General features: G+C 48.7%; 9 protein-coding genes across 9 annotated transcripts; 5 read left to right on the top strand and 4 right to left on the bottom strand.

Moving 5' to 3' along the window:
* Positions 1-947: 947 nt before the first annotated feature.
* On the top strand, positions 948-2,522 carry N7500_000017 (class I SAM-dependent methyltransferase; the record flags this gene model as incomplete). The annotated part of the gene is made up of 11 exons (XM_056671163.1): positions 948-974; positions 1,023-1,081; positions 1,139-1,195; positions 1,248-1,277; positions 1,327-1,368; positions 1,418-1,493; positions 1,545-1,585; positions 1,634-1,659; positions 1,714-1,900; positions 1,970-2,398; positions 2,453-2,522. Coding segments are annotated over 11 exons (1,044 nt in total), but the record flags the coding sequence as incomplete, so codon positions are not given.
* Positions 2,523-3,797: 1,275 nt separating this feature from the next.
* Positions 3,798-5,723, top strand: N7500_000016 (uncharacterized protein; the record flags this gene model as incomplete). Its single annotated transcript, XM_056671162.1, has 3 exons — positions 3,798-3,915; positions 4,013-5,249; positions 5,318-5,723. The coding sequence occupies 3 exons, from the start codon at positions 3,798-3,800 to the stop codon at positions 5,721-5,723; spliced, it is 1,761 nt and encodes a 586-aa protein (XP_056536735.1).
* A 390-nt stretch (positions 5,724-6,113) lies between these two features.
* Positions 6,114-7,229, bottom strand: N7500_000015 (opsin family protein; the record flags this gene model as incomplete). Its single annotated transcript, XM_056671161.1, has 5 exons — positions 6,114-6,195; positions 6,246-6,380; positions 6,441-6,928; positions 6,979-7,045; positions 7,096-7,229. The coding sequence occupies 5 exons, from the start codon at positions 7,227-7,229 to the stop codon at positions 6,114-6,116; spliced, it is 906 nt and encodes a 301-aa protein (XP_056536734.1).
* Positions 7,230-7,598: 369 nt separating this feature from the next.
* N7500_000014 (isoleucine--tRNA ligase ISM1) lies at positions 7,599-10,583 on the bottom strand (the record flags this gene model as incomplete). Its single annotated transcript, XM_056671160.1, has 1 exon — positions 7,599-10,583. The coding sequence occupies one exon, from the start codon at positions 10,581-10,583 to the stop codon at positions 7,599-7,601; it is 2,985 nt and encodes a 994-aa protein (XP_056536733.1).
* Positions 10,584-11,060: 477 nt separating this feature from the next.
* On the top strand, positions 11,061-15,358 carry N7500_000013 (ABC transporter ATP-binding protein; the record flags this gene model as incomplete). Its single annotated transcript, XM_056671159.1, has 9 exons — positions 11,061-11,138; positions 11,187-11,374; positions 11,428-12,084; positions 12,140-13,317; positions 13,371-13,546; positions 13,601-14,130; positions 14,215-14,330; positions 14,389-14,576; positions 14,684-15,358. 9 exons carry the CDS (start codon positions 11,061-11,063, stop codon positions 15,356-15,358), a joined length of 3,786 nt encoding a protein of 1,261 aa, XP_056536732.1.
* Positions 15,359-16,262: 904 nt separating this feature from the next.
* N7500_000012 (UPF0183 domain protein) lies at positions 16,263-17,848 on the bottom strand (the record flags this gene model as incomplete). The annotated part of the gene is made up of 2 exons (XM_056671158.1): positions 16,263-17,725; positions 17,785-17,848. The coding sequence occupies 2 exons, from the start codon at positions 17,846-17,848 to the stop codon at positions 16,263-16,265; spliced, it is 1,527 nt and encodes a 508-aa protein (XP_056536731.1).
* Positions 17,849-18,194: 346 nt separating this feature from the next.
* N7500_000011 (putative kinesin family protein (BimC)) lies at positions 18,195-21,872 on the top strand (the record flags this gene model as incomplete). The annotated part of the gene is made up of 4 exons (XM_056671157.1): positions 18,195-18,659; positions 18,711-20,858; positions 20,909-21,295; positions 21,321-21,872. 4 exons carry the CDS (start codon positions 18,195-18,197, stop codon positions 21,870-21,872), a joined length of 3,552 nt encoding a protein of 1,183 aa, XP_056536730.1.
* A 369-nt stretch (positions 21,873-22,241) lies between these two features.
* N7500_000010 (uncharacterized protein) lies at positions 22,242-24,398 on the bottom strand (the record flags this gene model as incomplete). The annotated part of the gene is made up of 3 exons (XM_056671156.1): positions 22,242-23,204; positions 24,166-24,197; positions 24,257-24,398. 3 exons carry the CDS (start codon positions 24,396-24,398, stop codon positions 22,242-22,244), a joined length of 1,137 nt encoding a protein of 378 aa, XP_056536729.1.
* A 239-nt stretch (positions 24,399-24,637) lies between these two features.
* Positions 24,638-25,719, top strand: N7500_000009 (sulfurtransferase; the record flags this gene model as incomplete). Its single annotated transcript, XM_056671155.1, has 2 exons — positions 24,638-25,599; positions 25,662-25,719. The coding sequence occupies 2 exons, from the start codon at positions 24,638-24,640 to the stop codon at positions 25,717-25,719; spliced, it is 1,020 nt and encodes a 339-aa protein (XP_056536728.1).
* Positions 25,720-26,139: the final 420 nt, after the last annotated feature.

Below are 26,139 nucleotides of genomic sequence, written 5' to 3'. Positions count from 1 at the left end.
CAGAAGGTACCTGAGCAAACACCCATCTAATCCGATCTGGATCATCTGCGTGGCCACTACATCATCGCCTCTTCTCAGGGGTATCCCTAGCAAGGTTGTCATAGCGAAAGGGAGAAGAAGATTGGACCAAAGTGGATCTCGAATAGGTACAATCAGGGCAGTCGATCATTGACCAGTAGACCACCCGGCTTGAGTGTCTTGAAGTATCTCTTGATTGTATTGGACCCGGTTTCATCTATCTTGTTAGCTAATCGTCATGCAAAGGCCTACCAGGTGGCTTAGGGGTTCAGCCAGGCGAGAACCTTCTCAGTCAAAGTTGCATTGAATGGAGCCACCTAGGTTGGCTGACCGGATGTCTTTTGCTCTTGCTGCTGCACCATGTTCAATATTGTATGCGGATATCTTTTCTGATCCTAGGACAAGCAAAAGATCGATGACTGGATCTTTGGCCGGGAGACATCTCACCATGTCGGCAATTGAGATACTTGAATGGGCCACCACGCTTGGGCCTACGACGGTATCTCTAGTCTCTGCGTATGTCTCCAATAGCATACGAAGGTGAAAGTCTAATTTCATGGGGGCTGCGAGTCTGATGATTTTGATCCCGTTTGCCGTTTATTCGTTTCGAAATCATGGGCGAAATGGTGTTTTGAGCCAGACTCAGATGTTGGATTCAACTATTAGGACTGGTCCCATTCAGTCCAATGTTTCAGGTATAATAAAGTCATAATTCCGAAGTGCCGATCGTCAGTACTTCTGTAGTCTGCAGTACTTCTGCTAGTACTTTTTTTTGTGGGTAAATCTGTACCCAACCTACCTAGGTAACTCGGTTATACTGTCGGGGGCCGTTGGCTTACGTTGAAACGGGTTGGACGGGGAATTTTGTACTCCGTACCTTTACCCCCACGTCGACTTGCCCATTCAATCAATTAGATACGGTCACGAATATGGCGAAAAAATTGGATATCGCGGTGGTAAGTTTCATAATTCCAGTCAATTGGGCATTCTCACCTCTTTTCTAGGATCCGGATTTCTACTCTATGGTCAATGACTATGGAATAGATCCGCAGGACATTCACTCGTGAGTCCCACTTCGAATCATGTCTGTGGAAGAATGGAAGAATTCTCATTTATCCAGGGATACTACCTCGATCGCATCCTCGATCGCGCGAGGACGACTGGAAAATGGCCGAAGGTCAGTCTATATCCCGTTTCAGATCGCTTCCTAAGATTAACCCAAGTGATAGATACCAGGCCATTAAAGAAGATGACTACTGGTCAGTAGTGATAAAACAACGTTGGATTACATCAAGTAACGAGACCAAGGGGTCCTTCTGATGAGCAGCAATTCGAGGCGTTTGAGATTGGGTAAATCACACCCCTATCACTAGAAGGATTATGGTATTAACAAACCCAGTCATATGGTGTTTCTCGTGCTAGATCACAATCGGCCAAATCCTCTGTTTCGCGCTCCTATCGGCAATTCACCCAAGGTGAATCTATATCGAGGTGATCGCTCAAACGTTCCGCTAATGGCAGTATAGAATATTCTAGACATCGGAACCGGTCAGGGGAGTTGGGCAATGTAAGTCAAGTCCACGAGCAAGCCGTAAGAAAACTGACAAATTATTAGTGACGTTGCCGATCGATTTCCGCTAAGTACTGAATTATTGTTGATCTCAGCTCCTATGATTCTTGACTGAGACAGATTAGCTACCGTCCGCGGAGTGGACATCTTTCCTCCACCTGTATCATGGATGCCCCCGAACTGCATCTTCGAGGTGGATGATGTGCTCCGTGAGTGGACCTGGAGAGAGCCGTTTGACTTCATTCATATGCGTCTAATGTATGGCGCATTCCCTCCCGAGGGATGGGAGAAGCTATACAAACAGGCCTACGAGTGAGTTTCCATCCCAAATTAATTAATCTGAGTCATTGCTTATTTTCAATCTTTTTCTTCCCACAATAGTGCTCTAGAGCCTGGTGGTTGGATCGAACAAATGGAATTAGACGTGCGAGTCTACAGCGATGATGGTACCTTGAAGAAAGAACATCAGCTACATGGATGGGGTGACATGTTCATTAAATGCTCCGAGCAAGCTGGACGGTCACTCAGAACTCATGAAACGATGCGCAGCGCGATCGAGAAAGCTGGATTCATTGATGTGCATGAGGAAAAGTATAAGATTCCCCTGGGACCTTGGGCTAGAGATCCCATACTCAAGGAGGCTGGACATCTTCAGTGGGCCCATTGGAACGCCGCGCTAGAAGGTTGGGCGATGTGGCTTCTCACTCACTTTGGGGAGCCAGAGCCGTGGACAAAGGCCGAGGTTGAGGTATTTCTGGCTAAAGTGCGCACAGAGCTGAATAACCCGCATATTCACGCTTATGAACCTGCGTAAGTATCCTTCCGCGCAGTGGGTATTTATTTTCGTGCTGATCAACTTTCTAGAAACCGCGTGTGGGCAAGAAAACCTACTGTGGAGGAATTGCAAGCGAAAGCGAATATCAAGATTGAGACATTGTGAGGCTGTGAATGTTTTGAATGTGTTTTTTTAGTGTTTACAACGTACAGATTCTATAAGCCAAATGTCCCATTACCAACTGAAATATAGGTCTACATACAAAGTACAATATAGATCGCAAAGGGGGAAATCACAATCTATCGGCCAGATTCAAATATATGATACATCATGATACGGCATTTGCATCTATGCATCTATGCAGCAAGATGCAGCAAAACGCGTAAATGACGCCTGCATTGTGAGAGATCATTCTTGGCAAATTAGGGTTATATCTACAGAATGATAGATCAGATATAGCTTGTTAACTATGGTGTCAAACTTCATCGACTATGGTATCATCTTCATCTTTAGCTTAGAGCTTGCTTTCGTGTTGATTTTCGGTGCTCTATAATCTCCTCCAGTTCAATCCATTACACGTCTAGCTGGGCAGGACATAGAACTATGTCAGCATGGGTATATGTGTCTTCAAATCTCGCACATTGGGCAATGCTAAAAGAAAAGTAGAGATAAAAAAACAAGCCCGAATAACGACCAAGTCTTGTCAAAGATGACCAAGTCTCACTCACGCACCAGATAACCTCGTGATTCTCGCCATTTGAGAGAGCTGGCCCTGATTGCCTGTTCACCACGGCCAGTATCACTCCGGCCGTTATCTTCCGTTACCTTGCTAGCAATTTCGAGGGCAGTTGCTTCATGTACCAAGAGCCTGGTAGACAATACCGTCTGTGCTGGGTAGGAAAAAGCGCTGTGATCTAGCTAGCCCCAAGCAGGTTGCCATTCGGGTGACTTTTACCAGAGAAGAAGGAGGGTTCTCATTCAGTACCAACCCCAATGAAACATGGTGAGCATGGAGAGCAGTTTAGGGAATATCTCCCCAAGCCCTAAGTATCAGGTCGCAATGTGATCATTTAGACATAGAGGCTGTTTGCCGATCTTGACAAAGCAGACTAATAGATTTGAATAGCTGACTCAATAGGAACAATAGTCATGCCTTATTCAATATGTTAGGCTGATGAAATTATACCTCCGCCAAAATATGTTGTATGTTGGCGAGCGCGCAAGTTGAACCGGAACCCTCGATCTCGTTCGACGAAATTTCATGCGAATGGTACCTGCCTGATAAGCCTGTTTATGCGACGAGACAACGCTTGAACGGTTCTCGTGTGAAGTACCTTTCTCTCACCCATCCGACTTGCATCTCTTCTCATCCTCTGCCAACCCCTTCATCGCTTCTTTCATCCATTTTTCTCGTTGTTATCATCCTAATCCATCATGAAGAACTTAGACCAGCATGATACACCTAAGCACGGGGAGACCAGCCTCCTGGGTGAACAGTTCTGGGAAAATGCGACGGGACATGCTCAGCAACTTGCTGCAAGTGAGGGACAAGGTATGCGCTACTTCATATTGGAGCTTTGTGAAAGCCCAAACATATATACATAGTGCTTATTGAGATCTACTTTGTGCTGACGTGCATCATCATTTAGCCCTAATCACGAGACCAACTGGTCAATTGCCTCGGAGCTCTGCTCAGTCGCCTTCCAAGAATCTTGTTCAGACTACAGTCACGAGCTCTTCTGAGAAGGGTTCAAAGAATAGTCATTTCCAACTCTCTCAGCTTGCTTCCTTCAATAGTCTCCGACTCCGAAGTATCGTTCATCCCTCCCCGGCAGGGACTGATACCACAACATCACCAACAAAGAGTCAGAAGAGTCCAAAGAAAGGTAGCTTACATCTTCCAAAACTGCCTTCATTCAAGACTCTCAGTCTCAAGCGCCGTGGGCCCATCCTCGCGTCGACTTCAGGAATTGTTCAAGTCGAGAAGACTACTCGTCCATCCATCCTATCTCCTTCCACTTTCCTCCCTCTTGAACCTCCTAAATCCCCTATTCCTCCCATCCCCAAAGCTCCCCGTCCTGCTTTTCGTTCCCTATACAGAGGACCTTCTGCTACCTACATGGATATTGCACCCCCAACCACCTCTGACAGTGTGCCACCTTCTACCACTGTGGCTCCTGGTTATCTTAGCAGAGCCAGCTTTCAAGAATGGCTCGATCGAGAGAGCGATACTCAACCCGAAATTGAGACACCTCCTCACTCAACCCACAGTTCTCGTATCAGCTTGATGGCCTGTCTCAATAAGGGCGGCTCATGGGATAACATCCCCCGTACCAAGTCGGTCCTGAAACTCAACATGTTTTTCGATGCTATCAAGGTCCACCCCAAAAATCCTGTTGATCTCGATGATGACCAGACTACTGAGAAGGGTGCCATGACTGACAAAGTCACTATGGTCGACAAGGCCACCATGACCAACTTCGACAACGAGGGCTCCGCAACCGACCCCACATCTCCCACCACCAACACCACCACCATGGTCGGCGGTGCCATCGATACCTTCTATGAGACTGCCACGGATGACCAGGAAACTGACCACTCTGCGGAGGAGCCAGAGGATGAGATCGTCATCACAATTCTCTCGCTGGAGCAGGTGCGGCCTTTGGGCGAGTTTCGCAACCTGCGTGTGTTGAAGTTGACTGGTATGATGAAGTCATACCAGCCCATCATCTGGCAAACTGTGTGGGTCAACCCTCAACTGACCATCCTGGAGTTGGAGATGGCAGTTGGCTTGGAGATTAACAAGCCACTTGGCCCAAGTGAATGGAAGGCCATCGAAAAGGGATGGGTGATGAGCGTCAAGTCCTGTGCCACGCCCGTGTACTAGTAAGTTTTGTACCAACTGAGAGTTATATGAGACCAAGGTGAAAGATGCTAACCGGAGAGATTTGTAGTGGTTACAATGGCAACGGAGAGATCTGGCACCGAATTGGGTACGGCGAGTACCTTGACAAGTTCTGCATCGAGAGGGCAAAGGTGGTTGCCCTGAGCTCTGGTTTCCCTGTCCCCTCCTACCTCCCGGTCAAGTATCTCACCTTGACCGGCTTCGCTGTGGACGGAGACCCCTTCGGAGTGTGGTTCCGGAACCTCGAAGAGGTTCACTTCAAGAAGGACTGCATCGACTGCGGTTTCTGGCTGTCTCGCGCCCAGCGAAACGTTCGAGTTCGTCACTCGAACGAGTACGGAGTGGCTCGGGGTGCGGACGGGCCCTCCGAGGCTGGCTCAATCGTAGAGCTCGGTGAAGAGGCGCTGGCTGAGCTCACCGCCGCGGTGAAAGGCCTGGGGGTCTTGAGGAAGTGAACACGCCGTGTCTGTGTCCTCCGGCGGCGGCACCCTCGCTGGAGCCTTCTCCAAGAGGCTCTGGTGGGCGTGCAGCCATGGAAATATCATATTCAGTCATGTACGAGTAAACATTAAAAACGTAAAAAAAAAAAAAAAAAACCATTGTTCAAGTCATTCTTGGTTCTTATGTAGAGTACTGAAATAGATAGAATAGATGTAGATAGTAGTAGATAATAGTAGGGCCAAGTATCATCGTGTTCATACTTTACCACGCAAATCAAACCTCAGATAAAACGGGGAGAGAAAGGTGAAACTGACCCGCAAGTGAGAGAAATCTGAACGTCAACAAAAAGAGGGTATTCCGTATCACCTGGATTTTATCCGAACATAAAGTGAAAAGTCATTCCCTTACGCACCCTCTTCATCAGCGATACGGATAGCGCCCTCATTGCCGACACCATGCGACCAGAACCCTTCCATGTAAAGAGCACTGTAGCAATTAGCACGTTATCCCATACAGATGTTCAGGTAAGACCTTACATTCCAGTAGCGCTGTCATGAGCCAACAGAAGCCAGTACCCAAGGACACCTTGCGTAAAGACATCCTGTATAGCGAAGAGGACGGTCTCTATATCAACGCTGATCTTAAGCGCAAGAGCACCAGCCGCGAGGGAACTGTCTATCATTAGCACTCCTGTCGAACCGACACGAGAACGCTCCGGATGTATGACTCACATAGGGAACAGCGCTAGCATGGCAATCGCAGACCCAGAAATAGACCCAAAGAACCGTCTTGTCTGAGCATCCTTGCCCTTCGCCGCTCGCTGCGCGTGGAAGCCTACATGGTGGATCACAACCAGGTAGGAAATACAGGAGAGGGTCAGCCAGATCCAGCGTGCGCGGCTGTGACCTGCAAATATGCCAAATAGGGCTGTTGCTAGCATGATCAAGTGGGCGACAATGCCGATGAGTAGATTTGCTCCTGGTAGTCCGGATAGAAGGGCAAAGTTGATAAACAGAAGGGGTGTCGTTAATGCCCAGTTTACATAGCGCAGCCAAAGGACCTGGCGGATATAGTCTGTGTGTGTATCTGGAACATGCTTGTGGGGTTCGGTGACTGTGGCATGTTTGGTTGTTATACCTTGGCCCGTGGAAAGGGCTAGGTAGATTATGAAGGAGATAGTGGTTATTAGGGAGGTGAGAATGTGGAAGATTCGTTTAGGCTGGGTAGATGTTAGAATATGTATAGATCATAGGGAGGTTCTAGACTGACCAGAGGAGCGCGTGCAGCCAGAGTATAGAACACTAGCGAGGAGATGCCCATCAACACAGTTACAACCCTGTTTGATGTTAAAATAGATATTATATTGACATATTAAACCCGACATACCATAGAGTCCGCTTGCCCACATCATGAAGTTCCTGGTAGACCTCAGATCCCGGAATGACAGTGGGAATAGGCGCCACCGAGGAGGTCGTGGCGGGTGCTGTTGGAGTACCAAAGTGATCAAATTGAGGAATCATACTGAATTTTAGAAGAATCTGAGTCAGAGAAGAGGAAAAGAGGGAAAATGCAAGGTTATAAAAGGAGATCAAAGCAGGATTTTGGATGATTGGAATGACCGTCATTGACAGAAATCCTGTCGTCATAGCCTATAACCGTACATGAACTTCACATGGATACATAGATTTCATGTATTCATTAGATTTCATATATTCATACCCTGTAATAATTGTAGACATGGGTTCATATGCTCTTTTCAGTTGGGTTTATAATTTCAAATATTTTGATGTGATACATCTTGGTTGCACTGTAGTTGGTAAATTGACTGTTCTGTCCAATCACCTGCGTTGGATATAAATACATATAAGTATACAGACTTGTACAGTGATCTAGGCGTTTGCCTGTATCACCGTATCACACCGGTCGCAGATCGCATTTTCCATCGCTGGCTCCGGAATAGCGTACCGCCAGCACCGTGGGCACTTGGAAGCCTGTGGCGCGTACACATACACTTTGCCTGGCTGACCACCAAGCTCAAATGTCTCCTCATATTGCCATTCCGCATTGCTCATGTCAGTCGGGAGAGCTTCACCGTGAGAAAGGGTGATGGAAGACACAACAAAGAGATCAGGAAGCTCTGACAGATACTGCTGGAATAATCCAGAGTTCTCGGGGAGCACCATGTGGACAAAGGATTGCAGGGAGGAGCCAAGTTGCTTTTTACTACGGGCCTGCTCCTGCAAGTTCTTGATGGCGGAGTGAACCACCGTCAGCTCCTGGTAGCTGGTGTCCAGGGCCAAATCCTGCCAGTCCGGAGCCGGGGCGGAAATAATACGCTGCAGGGGGTGCTTAGATTGAGTGCGGATAGACTCGGGAGTATGTTCCCAAGTTTCTTCCACAAGCACTGGTGTGATGGGAGCCAACACCTCTTGAAGATGATTGTAAATGTAGAACAAGGTCGTTTGCGCAGCCCGGCGACTTGTGCTGTCCTCACCAAGGGTGTACAGTCGGTCCTTGATCGCCTCCATATAGAAAGCAGAAAACTCGAGGTTGGCCCACCGGTTCATCGTGCTCACAGCCTTGTAGAACTCAAAGTTGTCACATGCCTTCTGAGACGTGAGCACCATATCTGAGAGGTGCTTGAGTGCAATTCGATCAACAAGCTGCAGTTGCCCGTAAGGGACAACGTTCTCTGGAGAGAAATCGGCAAGGGCACCTAGCAGTAACTTGAAGGTGACACGGAACTTATGAAGACTGGTATTGACGGTCTGGAGTACCTGTTTTCCAATCACCACGTCGCGCGTGTAGTCACTGCTCGCTGCCCACATACGAAGTGCATCCGGGCCAAGAGCGTCGTACACGGGTTCTTGGTTCTCGGGTTGCTTCTTTCCTTTGCCTTTGCGGGGTTTGAGAGGAGGCAGCAGAGTTCCATCCATAATAGTCTGCGGGTGGATCACATTGCCAATGGACTTGCTCATTTTCCGCCCATGTTCATCCAGGGTGAAACCGTGGGTGATGAGGTTCTTGAATGGTGCACGAGGCGTTGGGAATTGATTTGAGCCGAGCTGGTGTGAGATATAAGTGAGAAGCCCGGACTGGAACCAACCACGATGCTGATCGGTACCTTCGAGATACACGTCGGCTGGATGACTCCGTCCTTCGATAGGCACATCGATCTCTGCCCAGCTGGTACCACTGTCAAACCAAACGTCCATAGTGTCTGTTCCACGTCGATACCCCGCTCCGGTCTCGTCTCGCAATGACGGAGGAATCCATGCAGCATCATCCGCACTATCGGTCCACCAAGCATCGATTCCCCGCTCTTCGATGGTAGTCATGATATGGGAAACACTATCTTTAGTCAAAACGGCCTCCCCAGTGATCCGGTGATAGATTGCAGGAATCGGAACACCCCACGCGCGCTGGCGCGAGATACACCATTCACTGCGGTTTTTTACAAAGTTCTCAAGTCGCTGCTTTCCAGTCTCGGGGACGAAACGGACGTCTTCCAAAGCTCGAAGAGCACTGCTGCGGATATCGGCAACATCGGCAAACCATTGCTCCGTTGCCCGAACAATGATCGGGAGCTTTGAGCGCCAGTCGTAAGGGTACTTGTGCTCATACTTGTGTTGAGCAAGCAACTGATCACACGATTCGACCCATTCCAATACTGCGGTGTTACCTTCGCCCAAGACAGCCTTTCCGGATAAACGTGTGGGATCGAGGGGCATGGCTTTATCCGTGAATTTGCCCTCGTCGTTGACGGGAGCGAACACAGGAATGCCACGTGCAAGACATGCTTCGTAGTCGTCCATTCCGTGACCAGGCGCGCAATGAACCATGCCAGAGCCAGAATCGGCAGTAACAAAGTTCGCAGCGAAGATGGGCTGTGGCGGAGCTTCCGGTCCTTTGAATAGAGGTCGATACGTAGTTTGTTCAGCCAGCTCGGACCCCAAAATAGACGGCACAATGATAGACAGTTCTTCTTTCAGCATATTTTGGAGGTACTCAAACCGCGATTGAGCGATAAGAAGATGGCCATGTTTTTCCGACAAGACAATAGTGTATTCCAAAGACTCGCTGACTGCAATGGCAGCATTGGCAGGCAGCGTCCAGGGGGTAGTGGTCCAAATCACAGCACTTACATCCTTTTCACGGAGAAGCGGATTTTGGGAGAGATGCGTAGGGATATCAACAAGAGGGAATTTGACTAGGGCGGCGGTCGAGATATGATCATCCTTGTATTCCAGTTCTGCTTCCGCAAGAGCGGTACCGGTTGAAGGCGACCAGTAAACTGGCTTAAACTTCCGGTAGATAAGCCCCCGGTCCACCATTTCCCGGAAGATACCCAACTGGCGCATCTCGAATTGTTTGTCCATGGTCTTCCAGTGGTTCTCCCAGTCAGCCATGATCGCGAAGCCACGGAACCCTTGCATCTGCTCCTTCACGGTTTGTCTTGCCAATTTCCGCGCGGCCGGGCGAATGACTGCCGCGCCGACCGATCCACCTGCGATGTTTTTATCGCGAAGACCTTGGAGCGCCTTAAGCTCGATCGGAAGTCCGTGGCAGTCCCAGCCTGGCACGTACCGCACTCTCTTCCCGCGACCCAATTGTACGCGACAGATGATATCCTTCAGGATCTTGTTGAGTGCATGTCCGACGTGGAGGTCGCCGTTCGCATATGGTGGACCATCATGCAGGACGAATGGCTGCTCGGCGGGCCTTTCGCGGCGTTGCCAGGCGTAGAGATCATCGGTGCATCGTTTAAGGTATTTTGTCCGATCGACAGGCGATACGCGTGGAGGGAACGAGGATTTAGGAAGTTTTAATGTCGAGGTCCATGAGCGAGGAATTGACCGCGCCAATTCCGGCATTGTCCAGCATATCCTAAAGAAATAAGTCGAAGGGAAGTCCGGGAAGAGCAGGGTCTTGGCGGACAAAACATGGTATTGTCCAAAAGGGGTTTAGACTCCGCCCGGACTGGTGATGCTACCTAGCCCTGAAGGCACCCCTGAAGGTGACGGTGATGATGCCGATGACTCATGGCTTCTATCACATAGGACTAGTCCGTATCTAGTGTCCACATTTCCTAGGGAATTTTGAGAGAAAAAAACACATGCAAAATTGCGCTAAATGGTGTCGGGGCCCGCGGACACCGAGCTACTTTATAGCCTCTTGGCCGAGACCCGCCAAGTATAATCATGAGGAGCATAAAGGAGCGAGAGATCTCGATTTCTGGCTCATAGCATTCTCTGTTTGATTCTAAACATCGTGTATTGAGACACGTCTGGGTGGAGCAAAGCCCATCTTGACTCTATGCCCTGCTCAGTGAAGTGAAACTAATCTCTACAATGGGGAAAGAATCTGAGAAAGAGAAAATTCATGACCAGGAGCCTGCGAAAGAAATAAGTGCATTTGATGGTTATGTGGTAGGAGCACTCCCTCGCATCGCAGACTAATAGTCTAACACTAATCAGAGGATCTTTCAATATGGCTCGTCCAAGGAGTATACCATGCAAGCTATTGCCACTGCCTGTGCGCTGGGATCTGGTGTGGGCATGGCTCTTGTGAACCTGGTGCTTGGACAGTTCATCACACTCACCACCGACTACTCGTTGGGGAATACGGTTCCTTCGAAGTTCCGAAGTGAGGCCGGCAGACTTAGGTATGTATGAGGAGCTCAATATGGATAGACAGAATCAACTAATATGAGATTAGTCTCTACTTCTTCGTCATTGGCCTCTGCCGATTCTTCCTCACTTATGGATATAGCACACTGTATACATTTGCCGCATACCGCATCATACGAAATATTCGTCGCCAGTACCTAAAAGCAGGACTGAGCCAGGAAATTGCCTTTTTCGATGGTGGAACAAGCGGATCGATTGCAATGCAAGCTACTTCAAACGGACGGCTGATCCAAGGTGGAACATCGGAAAAGTTAGGGCTTGTCGTCCAGGGCCTGTCCGCTTTTATCTCGGCCTTCGTACTGGCCTTCGTCACTCAATGGAAGCTAACTCTTATTTGCTGTTGTATTGCCCCAGCAATGCTTCTGGCTGGGGGCATCAGCGCCACTATTGAAGCTTCGATTGAAACAAAAGTCCTCAAAGTTCAGGCCCAGGCTGGAGCTTTTGCAGAGAGTATTTTTTCTAGCTCTCGAACGGTACAGGCTTTCGGGCTTCGAAAGCACTTGCTACGTGACTTTGACAAGTTCTTGCAAGCTTCAAGAAAGCTTGGAAATAAGAAATCCCCTCTTTTTGGCCTCCTGTTTGCCACAGAGTACACCATCATATTTGCAGGGTTTGGTTTGTGTTTCTGGCAGGGCATAAGAATGATATCGACCGGGGAGGTAGAGGAAGCTGGAGATGTTTTCATGTTTGTTCAGTCTTGATTCTTGCATGACTGAGAATGCTAATCATAAAAATCGCAGTGTGCTCATGTCCGTGATCGTGGCTGCTACAAGCATGACCACTATAATGCCTTATCTGATTGACTTTGTCCGCGCTGCCTCTGCAGCGTCAGAGCTATTCCGGCTCATTGACCGAGAGTCGAATATCGATCCGTTCAACGAGTGCGGAGGAAAACCGACAAATGTGATGGGCTATCTTGATTTTAGTAACGTCACGTTTGCTTACCCTACGCGCCCTGATGTCAATGTGTTGGATGACTTCTCATTGCACATCCCTGCTGGGAAGACAACTGCACTCGTCGGAGCAAGCGGTTCTGGAAAGAGCACTATCGTCGGAATGATCGAACGATGGTATAACCCTTTGTCAGGAACAATCAAGCTTGATGGTCAGCCTGTCGAGCAGTTCAACTTGAAATGGCTACGCCAGCAGGTGAGGCTTGTTCAACAGGAGCCTGTTTTATTCGCCGGCTCCGTCGCTGAAAATATCGCCAATGGTCTTGTGGGTACACCGTGGGAGAGTGAGCCCCCGATTGAAAAGCTGGCCCGGATACAGGAAGCTGCTAAAGTAGCTTTTGCTCATGATTTCATCACCGAACTTCCCAACGGATATGACACTGTCATTGGGGAGAGGGGTGGCCTATTGTCCGGCGGTCAAAAGCAACGGGTTGCAATTGCGCGCAGCATTGTTTCCCAGCCGCGAATTCTCCTTCTAGATGAGGCAACAAGTGCACTTGATCCTCATGCCGAGGAACTCGTTCAACGAGCACTTAATAATGTTTCAAAGGGACGCACAACCATCACCATCGCACACAAACTAGCGACTATCAGAGATGCTGACAATATTGTTGTCATGGAAAATGGGCGTATTCTAGAGCAAGGTACGCATAAGGCCCTTTTACAATTGAATGGCGCCTACGCACGACTAGTACGAGCTCAGGATTTGTCTGTGGTCACGCAGCATCCCGAAGATGTCTCAACTAGCCCGGATGAGATAGACAAAGAAGACCATGTTGCATTGACTAGTGAATTGACCCAATACTCAACTATGACGAGATCAGCTCTAGAGAAGCAGTTGAGTCGGGATGATTTTGATAAATGGGAAAGATTAGGGCTTCTCCACACGGTGTGGCGATTGATCAAATCAACCCCAGAGCTCAATGGGACTTTCACTGTTCTGATTATAGTTTGTTTTGCAGGAGGTGAGACACACTTCGATTTCAATACTCGCAGCTTGAAACTGATCAAAATTTAGCGGCTTCATTTCCCGGTCAAGCTATTTTGATGTCCAAGTTTATCAACGTATTTCAGTTCACAGGTGCAGCTATGCGAACGAAAGGGAACTTTTTCGCTCTTATGTTCTTAGTTCTTGGACTTGGATCTTTCGTTGTCTACTTTGTGATGGGTTGGACATCAAACATTGTGGCGCAGGTAAATCTCGTTCGGTGAAATATGAGTATATCTTGATTTAGCTAACATGTCAAGACAATGAACCACAAATACCGAAAGCAGATTGTCAACGACACTATGAAGCAGGACTTGCAATTCTTTGATCGCACGGAGAACACTACAGGGGCACTCACCAGTCGTGCCGACTCTTATCCACAGGCTATGTTTGAGCTCATGGGCTTCAACATTGCTCTGATACTGGTTGCAACAACTGGTGTGCTATCATGCTCCATCCTGTCAATTGTATATGCATGGAAGCTTGGCCTTGTGATTGTATTAGCAGGCCTTCCACCCATGCTTCTTTCTGGTTATGCTCGTATCAGAATGGAGGCTGCACTGGATCACAGAATTTCGAAATTATTTTCCCAGAGTGCATCCATTGCCTCAGAGGCCGTGAATGCTATTCGGACGGTGTCTTCTTTGGCGATCGAAACGTCTGTTTTGGAGCAGTACACCCAGGAGCTTGACCGGGCAATTGCGACGTCCACGAAGCCATTGCTTTTCATCATGCTTCCTTTTGCATTCACTCAGACTGTTGAATACTCGTTCCTGGCACTTGGCTTCTGGTATGTTTATCCAGTGACATTGTTCTAGTTGAGCTTTCAGCCCTATCATGACTCGATGCTAACATTCGGCTCTTTTGAACATAGGTATGGATGCCGGCTTGTCTCATTCGGAGATTTGAGCGAGGTTAATTTCTACATCAGTTTCTTGAGTGTGTTCTTTTCCGGTCAGCAAGCTTCAATTCTTTTTGGATTTTCAAGCAGTAAGTTGCATCCCAAACCTGTGTGGGAGTGAAAAGCAGGTTGTTAACAGCCGTCCAGGCATGACAAAGGCAACCCATGCGGCCAACTACATATTTTGGCTTGAAGAATTGCAGCCCACTATTCGAGACACCGAAGAAAACCTCCACATTGGCCCTGGTGACTTCGGGTCCCTACATATGGAAAGCCTGCAATTCTCTTACCCGATGAGACCTCATGCTCGCGTACTACGCGGCATTGACCTTCACGTATGTCTGCCCAAGATGTGTTCATTTGTTATCTCTATTCTTGTTCTTTGGTCTATCGAGCCCATGCCATCATGCATGTCATTCTTCAATACTGATACGGTGTGCAGATCAAAAAAGGCCAATTTGTCGCATTCGTCGGCGCATCTGGCTGTGGAAAAAGTACTATGATCAGCATGCTCGAACGCTTTTACGACCCAGTGGCCGGCCACATAAAAGTTGATGCTCTTACATTGGACCGTATGAATCCATGGCTGTACCGAGGCCAAGTGGCACTTGTTCAGCAAGAGCCCACCCTCTATCCGGGAACCATTCGCGAAAACGTCTCCATGGGCACACCAACTGATTGCGCGTCAATGGTTCCTGACAGTGACATTGAGGCTGCCTGTCGGGCCGCCAACGTTTGGGAATTTATCTCTTCTCTGCCTGATGGCCTTATGACTCTATGTGGAAACAACGGGACACAGCTTTCTGGCGGGCAACGTCAACGCATCGCCATTGCCAGAGCATTGCTTCGAAATCCAAATTTACTTCTCTTAGATGAAGCAACAAGCGCATTGGACACTCAGTCGGAGAGAATCGTCCAAGATGCACTGAATGAGGCGGCTTCCCAGGGGGATAGAATCACGATTGCGGTTGCCCATCGCTTGTCGACTATTCGCCACGCGGATATGATTTGCGTGTTTGATGGGGGCAAGATCGCCGAGTCTGGAACTCATGAGGAACTACTAGGAAAAGGTCGACTCTATCCGAATATGTGCGAGGCTCAAAACCTAGACATTTGAGCGGGTGAAGAGTCATATCCTTTGTGTCTTCAGGGTTATAAATCGTCATCTACGAAGGTACATCAAGATAAGTCGAGGTGGTGATGGAACGCCTATGATAGAGTAATGCATATAGATCCCCATGTAATTAAATGGAAGCAAATACATATTAACAGCCATATCTCAGTCTCCGATATCTTCATAACTCTTGGCTTCAACAACTTGTCCATGCCTTAAATCACGAGAGTCATTTCCGTTCCATCTTCCTTTGTCTCACCTCTTACTATCAATATTCTTCCTTCCTCTCCGGCTTTTTCATGACTATAATATAAAACCCCAGCTTCCCAACACTAGTATGAGCTCCCATACAGATAGGCTATAGCCTAGCTTCTCTTAGTGTCGAGATGAGCCTAGAAGTAGCTCAGCTGATCTGACCATTTCGATATGCAACTTCCTCACTCGCGCTATACTCCCTGTAATGCCTCATCAAATGACTGCCTGTCTTTACCGGATTTCTAAGTTGGGTCGGTAAGCTCAGAAATACTATATACGCCTCTCTAGTCGATCATCCCGTTGCGTCGAAACCATTCTTATCTACTATAATCTTACTATAAGGAAATTCATCATATGTGTTACAAAAATCGCTATATACAGTTTCCTATTTAAGAATGCAAGAGTAGACAGCCGCGTATGCGGCATGATATCCTACAGGTATATTCAAAGCTCTTCTCAGAGCTCTTTTCAGCGAGCTTCTTAGATATCTTCAAACCCGCCTTTCCAGTGCTATTGGGTAGACTGTAGAAAAAGGCGGGAAAAGCATACTCTGTGCAAGCGACTTTTCTGTGTATAACTTCTGACCTAGTCAGGATTATTACGATTCATGATGTATTCAAATATGGGTAAAAGGAGCTGGGATAATCTCAAATCAGTACACTGTCAAACAACTCACGGCGCCATTCTTAAGAACTTCAAATAAAAGCCCCGGGAACCCAAAAAGCTCGGTATTGCCTAATCCCCCATCCTGGTCATCGGCACCATTCCGAGGACCTTTCGCTGTGCTCTCCTCCCAGCCTCCGAGGAACTCAACACTACTCTCAGGACTATCTCCCCAGCCACGGTTCAGCACCATTGGCCGTTGCAGCGCACGCTCCTCGGCGGGGCTGGCGTAAGATCCTTTCCAAGTGGCACGCAGGCGTTCTGAGACTTCATCATAGGGCGATTCCGAAGTCAGACAGTCGCCAGATTCATCCAAATAAATCAGCCAACGACTTCGGCGATGACGATTAAATGGATAAGAACCTGGGACATTCCCATGAAGAATAATCTTCGTTACTGCTAGCTGGGAAGGTGCTGGCTGAGGCGATGAATCTGGAAGGCCTGAGGCAGGGAAAGCTGGTCCAGGTGTTGTTGGATACGAAATGAAGGCATCGAAACCATGATGGAAGTAATTCATAAAGCACTCTGCGGGCAGTGAGGTGGGGTCTCCAATATTGAAGGGAGCCATCTCTTCGTCAGAATCATCAGTTACGCTGTTAGTGGATGAATGATCGGCGTCCGGAATCTCGATTCCTCTGCCTGGGGAGGGACTCAGATGCAGGTCCCCGCCCCCGGTTGCACGATGAATCGAGATTCGGCGGTCGTGCTTACGATAGATTGCGTCGGGTGGGCCGAAATCCGCAATCAAGTCCTGGGGAGTCGTCTCCCCTAGTGTTATATACAAGGAAGAACTCGTCCTGCGTGTCACTTCAAGTTTCCCAGCCCCGAGGACATGCCACTCCTCGATTTCGTCCGCGAGCGATTCTCGGGATTTGCCAATCAAAGCCGACGAGCGGGGGTACTGTGCCTGTTGTGTGAACAACTTGGCTCGGACCTCAGGCCATGATGACCCTTGGAAGACTGACATAGATGTGGCCGGGAGGGCAGCTGATGAGGATAACAACGCTACAAAATCACACTGATCGGACCAGGCTGAGTGCTGAAGGGGAAAGGAGAATGCAACCCCGGGATACGAGAGCACATAGGTACCATATGGTGACTGCGGATCTGTCGGTGGTACATATTCACCTGGGTATGAGGGACCAAACAAGCGATTGTAGATATGCCGGAAGCTAGGGCCGTGCAAAGATAAGGGCTGTTCTGCCGACTTCCCACCTTTGAGCACCTCCTGGTTCTTGTATACCAGGTTGACTCGAGAAAAGTCGAGAACTTCAATCAAGCGGAGCCTCTGGTCAGGGCCATCAAATCGGAGGCGCAAACCATTTGAAGGCAACTGCAATACCACTGGTTTGCGAAGCGGGTCTGCGGGGGAGTAGGCTAGGTCGATGACGGGGTAGGTTTGGGGATAGGACTTGACACGGGTGAGAACATTATGGAGCGAAGCTCCCAAGGCTTCCACAGTATCAGCGATCGCCACTGGAAAGGTTATGAGGCTAGACAAGGAGACATACTAATAAACCCGATTCCTTTCCCAGGAAAGATTTGTGCCTGCGTTGGGGAAGTAGAAGTTGTCATAGTGGTCTATCTGTTTTCATGGACCCGAGTATGGATGAGAGTCCATGCGATAGTCGAGCTGTGCTTGTTAGTTCAAAAGGGGAGGCTCCGAAGATGTAAGGGATGTCCACATGGTATGAGGGGGAAGAGCGATAAGGACGATGACGATAACGCAGTCATGTGAGAGGGGAACATGACTAGATTATGTAAGCCTTTTGTTTATGTTTTCCCGTTTGAGACAACGCTCCATTTACACGCTAGAAAGACTCCCGGCAGAGGTGAAAAGGTCAAAACAACTGACAAACTAACCATCAAATATTATTGCAAAGGAATACCACAATCACTCTTCGGGTGTCGCATTGTCAATATGGTTGGCCCACCAAGGCCCCCGTCCACCCTCCCCACAACGAGGAGGTCCGGTTTGCGCCAACCAGTTCGACGAGCGGGCTCTGCAGTCCCCGAACGCCATGCACCTCCTGGAGTGTCTACACCGCCAGTAAGGTCATCTGCGATGAGTGCTGCCCGAGCGGCAAGGAGCCCTGAAAAACCGAGCGTTGCGAATAAGAGGAAGGAGAAGGATTTTGAACAGGAGATCAACGAGGACACAAGTATTCACGTGGTGGTCCGCTGTCGCGGCCGCAGTGATCGGGAGATTAAAGAGAATAATGGTGTAGTCTTGTCAACACCAGAAGGTGTGAAAGGCAAAACCCTCGATCTCTCGATGGGACCGAACGCAGTTTCAAACAAGACGTATGCTTTCGACAAGGTCTTCTCCCCGGCCGCTGATCAAACGACTGTCTATGAGGATGTAGTCGCGCCAGTTCTCGACGAAGTTAGTATCGCACCGCTCATGAAATCAAATATCCGCGCTAATTCCTTACAGATGCTGGCAGGTTACAATTGCACAATCTTCGCGTACGGACAGACTGGAACAGGAAAAACATACACCATGTCAGGAGACATGACCGACACATTGGGTATCCTCTCCGATGATGCAGGGATCATTCCACGCACCCTTTACGCCCTATTTCACAAGCTCGAGGACACGGAAAGCACAGTGAAATGCTCTTTCATCGAACTTTATAATGAGGAACTCCGGGATCTTTTGTCATACGATGATAGCACCAAGCTCAAGATTTTCGAAAATGAGAAAAAGGGAGGACACAGCACAATGGTTCAGGGCATGGAAGAGACCTACATCGACTCTGCGTCCACCGGAATCAGGTTACTTCAAACGGGCAGCCATAAACGCCAAGTGGCAGCGACAAAATGCAATGACCTAAGTTCTCGAAGTCACACAGTCTTCACCATCACCGTTCTTACAAAACGCACGACCGAATCTGGCGAGGATTATGTTAGCTCGGGCAAGTTAAACCTGGTTGATCTCGCGGGTAGTGAAAACATCGGACGCAGCGGTGCTGAGAATAAACGCGCAACGGAGGCGGGTCTCATCAACAAGAGTCTCCTTACACTTGGGAGAGTAATCAACGCTCTGGTAGATAAGAGCTCACACATCCCTTACCGCGAATCAAAACTCACAAGACTACTACAAGACTCACTTGGAGGGCGGACAAAAACATGTATCATCGCCACTGTTTCGCCTGCCCGCAACAACCTAGAGGAGACAATATCGACCCTTGATTATGCCTTCCGAGCCAAGAACATTCGCAACAAACCCCAGATCAACTCCATCATCTCCAAAACCAAGCTTCTGCGAGATATCGGGTTGGAAATCGAAAAACTCAAGAGCGAGCTCATTGCCACCCGGCATCGCAATGGTGTCTATATGACGCCTGATGCGTATGAGGAAATGAGGATGGAAAGTGAATCGCGGCGAATAGTCAACGAAGAACAGCGTGCCAAGATCGAGTCGATGGAGGCGAGCCTTCGACACAAGGTTCAAGAGCTACTTTCTATCACGGGCAACTTCAACTCATTGAAGCATGATAATGAGGAGACTGAATCCAAACTCAAAGAAACGCGCGATATTCTCAATGAAACAGAGAGGTTCTGGAAGGATACGCAGGAAAAGTTGGACGAGGAGAAGATTGTGCGGAAGGCCCATGAGAATACGGAAAAGCAACTTCGTCAAATTGGTGCCGGCCTAGTTAACACTTTAAATGGTACCATTCAAGACGTGAATGGGCTACATGCGAAATTGAATCGCAAAGATAACTTGGAGACTGATAATCGGCAAACCTGGCAGACCTCAACTGGCGAGGTATCACACGTCACACAACAGGTCGATGCTCGCATGCAAATCTTCCAGACGCAGCATGCGAAGCTGCTAGAGAATATGTCCGGCAAAATTCACCAATTTGTGGATCATGAACTAGACACTGTGCAGTCTACCCGCTCCCAACTTAAGGATCTTGATACCTCCTTTGACAAGGTCGAGGCAGAGGCGAAAAACAACACCTCTACTGCCCACAATGAGATGAATGAAGTACTCGAAGAGATCAAGGTTCTTCGAGAAGAAGTTAAGTCCAAAGTTGGAGAAGGCCTAAATGGCTTGTCGGCTGCCGCTGCGCGCATCTCTGAAGAGGTCATCGGGGAGTTCTCAGAGTTCCATTCCCAACTTCACTCGTCATACAGCACACTCGGCAAAGACTTCAAGGCCATGTTTGAGGACATGGAAAAGCACCTCAAGGAACAGAAATCCGAAGTCCATAAACTACGTCTCGAGCTGCAGGCAGCTAATCGCCAGACGGTGGACGCCAATAGAAGGGCCTCGTCCAATCTAGCACAGATTCTGCAAGAGGAACATGCGAGTGCACAAGCTGAGCGTGAAACTCTTATGTCTCACATCCGAGGACTCCTTGAGGACTCAAATCATAAACAGAACAACCGCCTCAAGGGGAAATTTGATGCCCTTCGCACTGACATGTCAGCATCAGGCGACTCTCTTGAGCAAGCCACTGCGCAGCACGACAGACACATTGATGAGTGGATCTTCAAGGAGGAACAGTTTGCCAAAGACATTACTGCGTCCAAGGATGAAATCAAGACCAGGATGCAGAATGATTGGGAGGTAAGACCAATTGACATTTTTGGGTCGTGAAATGAAACTAATTACAATAGACTTTTGACCAGCGCAATGCCTCGATTCATCGGGCAACGGAGTCTGTGCATCAAGAGACTGTGCGCATCGTTGATGCTCAAATGAGCGACATGGGCACACAAATGGAGGCTTTGGATGACTTCGTTGCCAAAGCACGATCTCAGAATGGCCGCTTCCATGAATCGCATCTAGGCAGCTTGAATGCGATGGCTGATAATGTCCGACAGTCCCGCTCAAACATTTATGGGCAACTCGGTGGGCTCACTGGACGTGTCGAGCAATTCCAGAGCGATGTCAATATGCATACCAAGAACCTTGGACAAATTACTGCATCTCTACACGCTGAAGTCCGCCGACCACTTGCAGAAATGCTAATCAACATCCATAATCACCCTCTGAAAGAGTACGTACCGACAGGTATAACCCCCCCAGAAACGACGATACGAATATCCTTCGGAAATGCCCCAAACGGAAGCTCACGATGGTCTTCGCACTCGACACCGAACATCCAAGCAGCTTACTGCTCTGCCATTCAGTGAGGAGGAAGAACTGGATTCCCCTGCTCCCTCTTCGCCCCATGTGGCAGAGTCAACCCCCAAGAAATTCGTTTATCATGATACCCCGGAAGAGGTAGGCCACTCTCTTCCGTCGTCCGCAGCTCCACTTTCCAACACTGGCCTTAGAGAAGTCGACATAAACGTCGCCAGACCGGTCGTGTCTGACGGTGACGATGTATTACCTCCCAACAAGCCGGAAACCCCCGCGTTGGCCACGTCTATGGACCTAGACGAGACGCCAGTAAAGGAAGAGCCAGAACAACCTTCTCGCAAACGGCGCCGCTCGAACTCAAACAACAACCCACAGACAAAACTCCCCAAAACCATGATCTCAAAAAGGATGCCTGGCATGAAGGAGGGTCGTGAAAATATGCCCCCCTCGGCCACAGCCAGTGCCCGAAGATTCAGAACCCGCACGTCTGATTAAATGGATTCCGTGTCATTTTCTGCTCTACTTTTTCTCTTTTTTTCTGACAATTTTTGATACCCGATAGTCGCTGGGCTTTCCACTCTGGGTTGGAGTTTTTGGCAAAAAAAACAGTCTTGGGTTGGTCATTCTCTTGTATCCCTTCTTTTGTCTCAGTGCCATAGAAAGGCATTCTACTTGGCGTTTCTAGTTTGACTACGTTGATATTCCTATAGGAATGTCAGATTTGATCTTAATACCATACTTGATCTCCCAATTTGGATTAATTCGTCTTGTATTCCAAGTATATGCATCAGGTTCACCCAGCACTAGCCTGTATACAAAGACGCGAACAATCCTCCCGCGGTGCACCAAAAACAGCAATAATAATCATCGCGATTGTTCCACTTCAACTTCTGCAGCGTATACCGCATCATTCCCCTCATTCTGAGCAGTGCTTTCAGCTGTGTCTGGAGCAAAGGGATGCTGCACGAGCTCTTCCTCGTTGTGTTCTTCCTTCGACTCCGCAGCATCGATGACAACCTGCAGCTCGCTCATCCGCTTCGCAAATTGATCCATCATCTCCTCAAGTGTACGCCCTTTCTCCTTGTCATCCACCTCAATCGGCAGCCCACCTGTACCACGGATCTTTAGCATCAGCCCATGTCCTAATGACTCTCCAGGATTGCTGTTCTCAAAGGTGGGAGCCGGCATCACCTCCGTGCGGAGGACCTGCCATGTTGGTGAGAAGCTCTGCGCCGCGGTAACACGATACTGCGGGTGTGGCTGTCCCTGCTCCTGTGGGAGTGCAGAAACGTTCGCCGGTGACGATGAGATAGACCTCGTGCCACTCCCGCCTTTGCCTGCTGCTAGTTGTTCGTTTATTGGACTGGTTTGCGCTGTCCCAGACGTGTGTGGTGAGGGCTCTACGTCGAGGATGATATAGTTTTCCCGGACACCTGGGGCGGGTGGTGGAAGTAGGGTGGTCTTGGCTTGGTCTGGATCAGAGTGTTTGATCTCATCCGGTAGATTAGATGTTTGAGCCTGCGCGATCTGATCTTTCTTGGAATCGGAGATGGCTTCTTGCTGCGCGGTAAGACTACGTAGGGCTGCCTCTGTCACAATATCGGTGTCATCGTCAGAGAATATGTAGTGTACCGTTGGGTGGTGGTAATCTGAGGTATGGGCGTCTTCAATCAAGGTGAAGAACGGCTGGAAGGCGGGGTGAGACAGAGGTTGCCCTTGGCCTTCATCTGGGTGATCATCGGTTTCATCCGGAACTAACCCTTGGCAAGGCGGTTCAAGTGTTCCGGGGGTTGATGAGTTGATATGCGGCCTTCGGGCAATTGCCCTCTTGAGTGTCGATCACTTGGCCGCGAAGAGGCGGTGCCTGGCCTAGAGGTTTCTTTGTGGAGGGACTGCCGGGATGAGGAAGCTGATAGAGAATGATGGTAGGGGGAGTTGTTCAAAGACATCTCCATAAGCCGAGGCTACATCATTCTGGAGAAGAGCTTGGGATAAGATGAGGTTCTGTATCGCGTGCGGAGAGCTGCTTATCGATAGCGCCACGTGACGGTCGAAGGAAAGTTGACGATCCAGTGTATGTCCATGGGTATACTTGACTTGATGTATCAAATGACTTGAATATTGCTATTCTGATCTGAAATTTCACTATTCCTCGTTCTTGAATAGGAAGTCTGTTGTGTATTCGGCTTGAGCGTGATGTAACTGACCTTCCATGGCCTGATCGTTGAAATATATATCCACGATGTACGTGCTATGTATCAAAGATCAAACATAAGGGGAGTTGCCCACGCAATTCGAACCACTACGATATAAACTAAGCAAGACAATGATGCAGAAACGACAGTCATCCCAAGAAATAGCCCTCAGATACAAGACTGAAGTATAAAAATGGGTCCAATCCCGTGTATTGATCAATCTCATTCTCAATCTCATTCCAACCACTGAATTGTTTTATGTTGACTTGACACTAAGGCTCCAATGACTCTTTTAATGGAATTTTGCATGCCGAATAAAACACAAATGGGTATCTCGAATCCGTCCGACAACGCCTTGATAACAACCGAGAAGCAAAAAATACAAATTTGGCCGTTATTCCTTGTCTTTCCATTCGAATTCTGCTGAAAGTTAGCTCAATATCACACAATCAATCCAAAGAAAACATACTTTGTCGACACATTGGACACAGTCCCTTGGAAGACTCTAGGTCAATCCATGTCATCAAACAATGCTGTTTTGAAAGTGTTGATCAATCCAGTCCTAGCTTGGATGGGTCACTTCGTAGTCTTACCATATGAAAAGCATGATTGCATCTTCCTTGCACTATAATAGTCATTATAGTCAGTATTTGGCATAGAAGTGGGGGCATAAAGATCACTCACCAAGCGCGCAGTCGTCGCCGGGGAATTTGCAGGTTGGACAAGTACCATCAAATTGTACGCGACAGATGCCACACACTTCGTCCTCGGGAATATTCCAGTGCCAAGTAGCAACAGCATTCCATTCTTTAATGGTGACCTTCATTGTGGAGTAGTGGAGAGCCAAGGTGGAAGAGGTGAAGACCTCGGGAGAGAGGGAAAACAGTGTTATCTCTTATCATCTTATCACATGTTCTCCACATGCCGCCATAATACGCAATAGTACTCCTCGTATTGCTCTTCCCTCTGCTCTAACTCATTGGTCTTGCATTTTGACATTCTCCAGGGGCTTTGCTACCTCGTTATGTAAATTGGTTCTTTAGAAAGGTTTCTTTTCTCTCCACTATGGCTTTTGCAGCCAGATCCTTTGCTCCTGCTCGTCTCTTTCGCCCAAACATGTCCATCTCCACAGGGCTCCATACTCAGCGCAATGTCTCCTTCTCTTCGTATCTAGTGACACCAAAGCAGCTGAATGAAGCACTGAAGAAGAACCCCACAACAAAAATCTCAACCTCTCCGCGCGTGATCCCCCTTTGTGCGGCATGGTTCATGCCGAACGACCCCGAGGGTCGCAAGGGAATTGACTCGTTCCGTAACTCGCGCATCCCCCAGGCCCGATTCTTCGACCTTGACGCTATCAAAGATCAAGATTCGCCCTATCCACACATGCTTCCCACTTGCGAGACCTTTGCCGAGGCCATGAGCGAGCTAGGGATCCGTCGCGATGACGAGGTGGTAGTTTACGACACTGCTGACCTGGGTATCTTCAGTGCGCCCCGGGTAGGCTGGACGCTGCGCGTCTTCGGCCATCCCAATGTGCATATTCTCAACAACTATCGTCTCTGGGTCAAAGAAGGTCTTCCGACGGAGAGCGGTGAGCCAGCAGCGGTGGAGAAGTCCAAGTACACCGTTCCGACATACGACGCGCGACTAGTGATCTCCTTCCGCGAGATGAAGGAATTGGCATTGGACTATGGTAAAGAAGGGGCAGAGGAAGTGGAGATTCTAGATGCACGCTCCTATGGACGCTGGGCTGGAACCGACCCGGAGCCACGCCCTGGCCTGTCATCGGGCCATCTTCCTGGTTCCAAGAGTTTGCCCTTTCAAGAACTACTTGACCCCGAAACAAAAGCCTATCTCCCTGCTCAAGACCTGCGAAAGGTCTTTGAGGACCACAAGGTGGATCCAAGCCAAACAATCATCAGCTCATGCGGTACTGGTGTGACTGCCTCCATCATCGAGACAGCCCTGAGTGAGGCGGAATATGGTGACCCAAACCTGCGTCGGGTATATGACGGCAGCTGGACGTAAGTATACGGAGATCCTCCCTTGTGGTTGATACTAGTACTAATATGAACAATCAAATCAGCGAGTGGGCGCAACGAGTCAAGGAATCGGATGGCCTCATCAAGAAGGTGAAATCATAGGCTCGGGATGAGCTCTGGTACTCTATTCTTTAACGTGATTTCTTTTCCCTTCTTTCTCTTTTGCTTTTGATCTTTAAACTGTATCCTCTCAATAAATATAGAAACCCTCAGTTCTCTCTTTAAATTTGGTCTGTCCCTAAAGCATGCTTAGTCAGCATATTTCTATCGCCCATCGCATCATTTCTCAAGGTGCGTTCTTTGCCCAGCAAAAGTCGAGATTGTTATAAAGATGCTGCAGATGGGAATATCCTATCAACTGCTTTCACATCGTGAGTGAAAATTCACGACTCCATCAACCAACATCCCACTACTCCCCTTCCCCCACATTCTCGGGTCCCTCCATCGTCAAACCTCCTTCCTCAGCTCTAGGCCCGTGCTGACCGGCCCCGATTCAGTCGCGGTTGTCTACACTTCTAGTCT

Source organism: Penicillium coprophilum (genome assembly GCF_028826855.1).
Source record: "Penicillium coprophilum strain IBT 35676 chromosome Unknown utg000001l_segment0_segment0, whole genome shotgun sequence".
In the NCBI taxonomy this organism is placed as follows: Eukaryota; Fungi; Ascomycota; class Eurotiomycetes; order Eurotiales; family Aspergillaceae; genus Penicillium; species Penicillium coprophilum.
The sequence above is the reverse complement of the archived record's forward strand: the minus strand, read 5'-3'. Positions and strand labels throughout refer to the sequence as shown.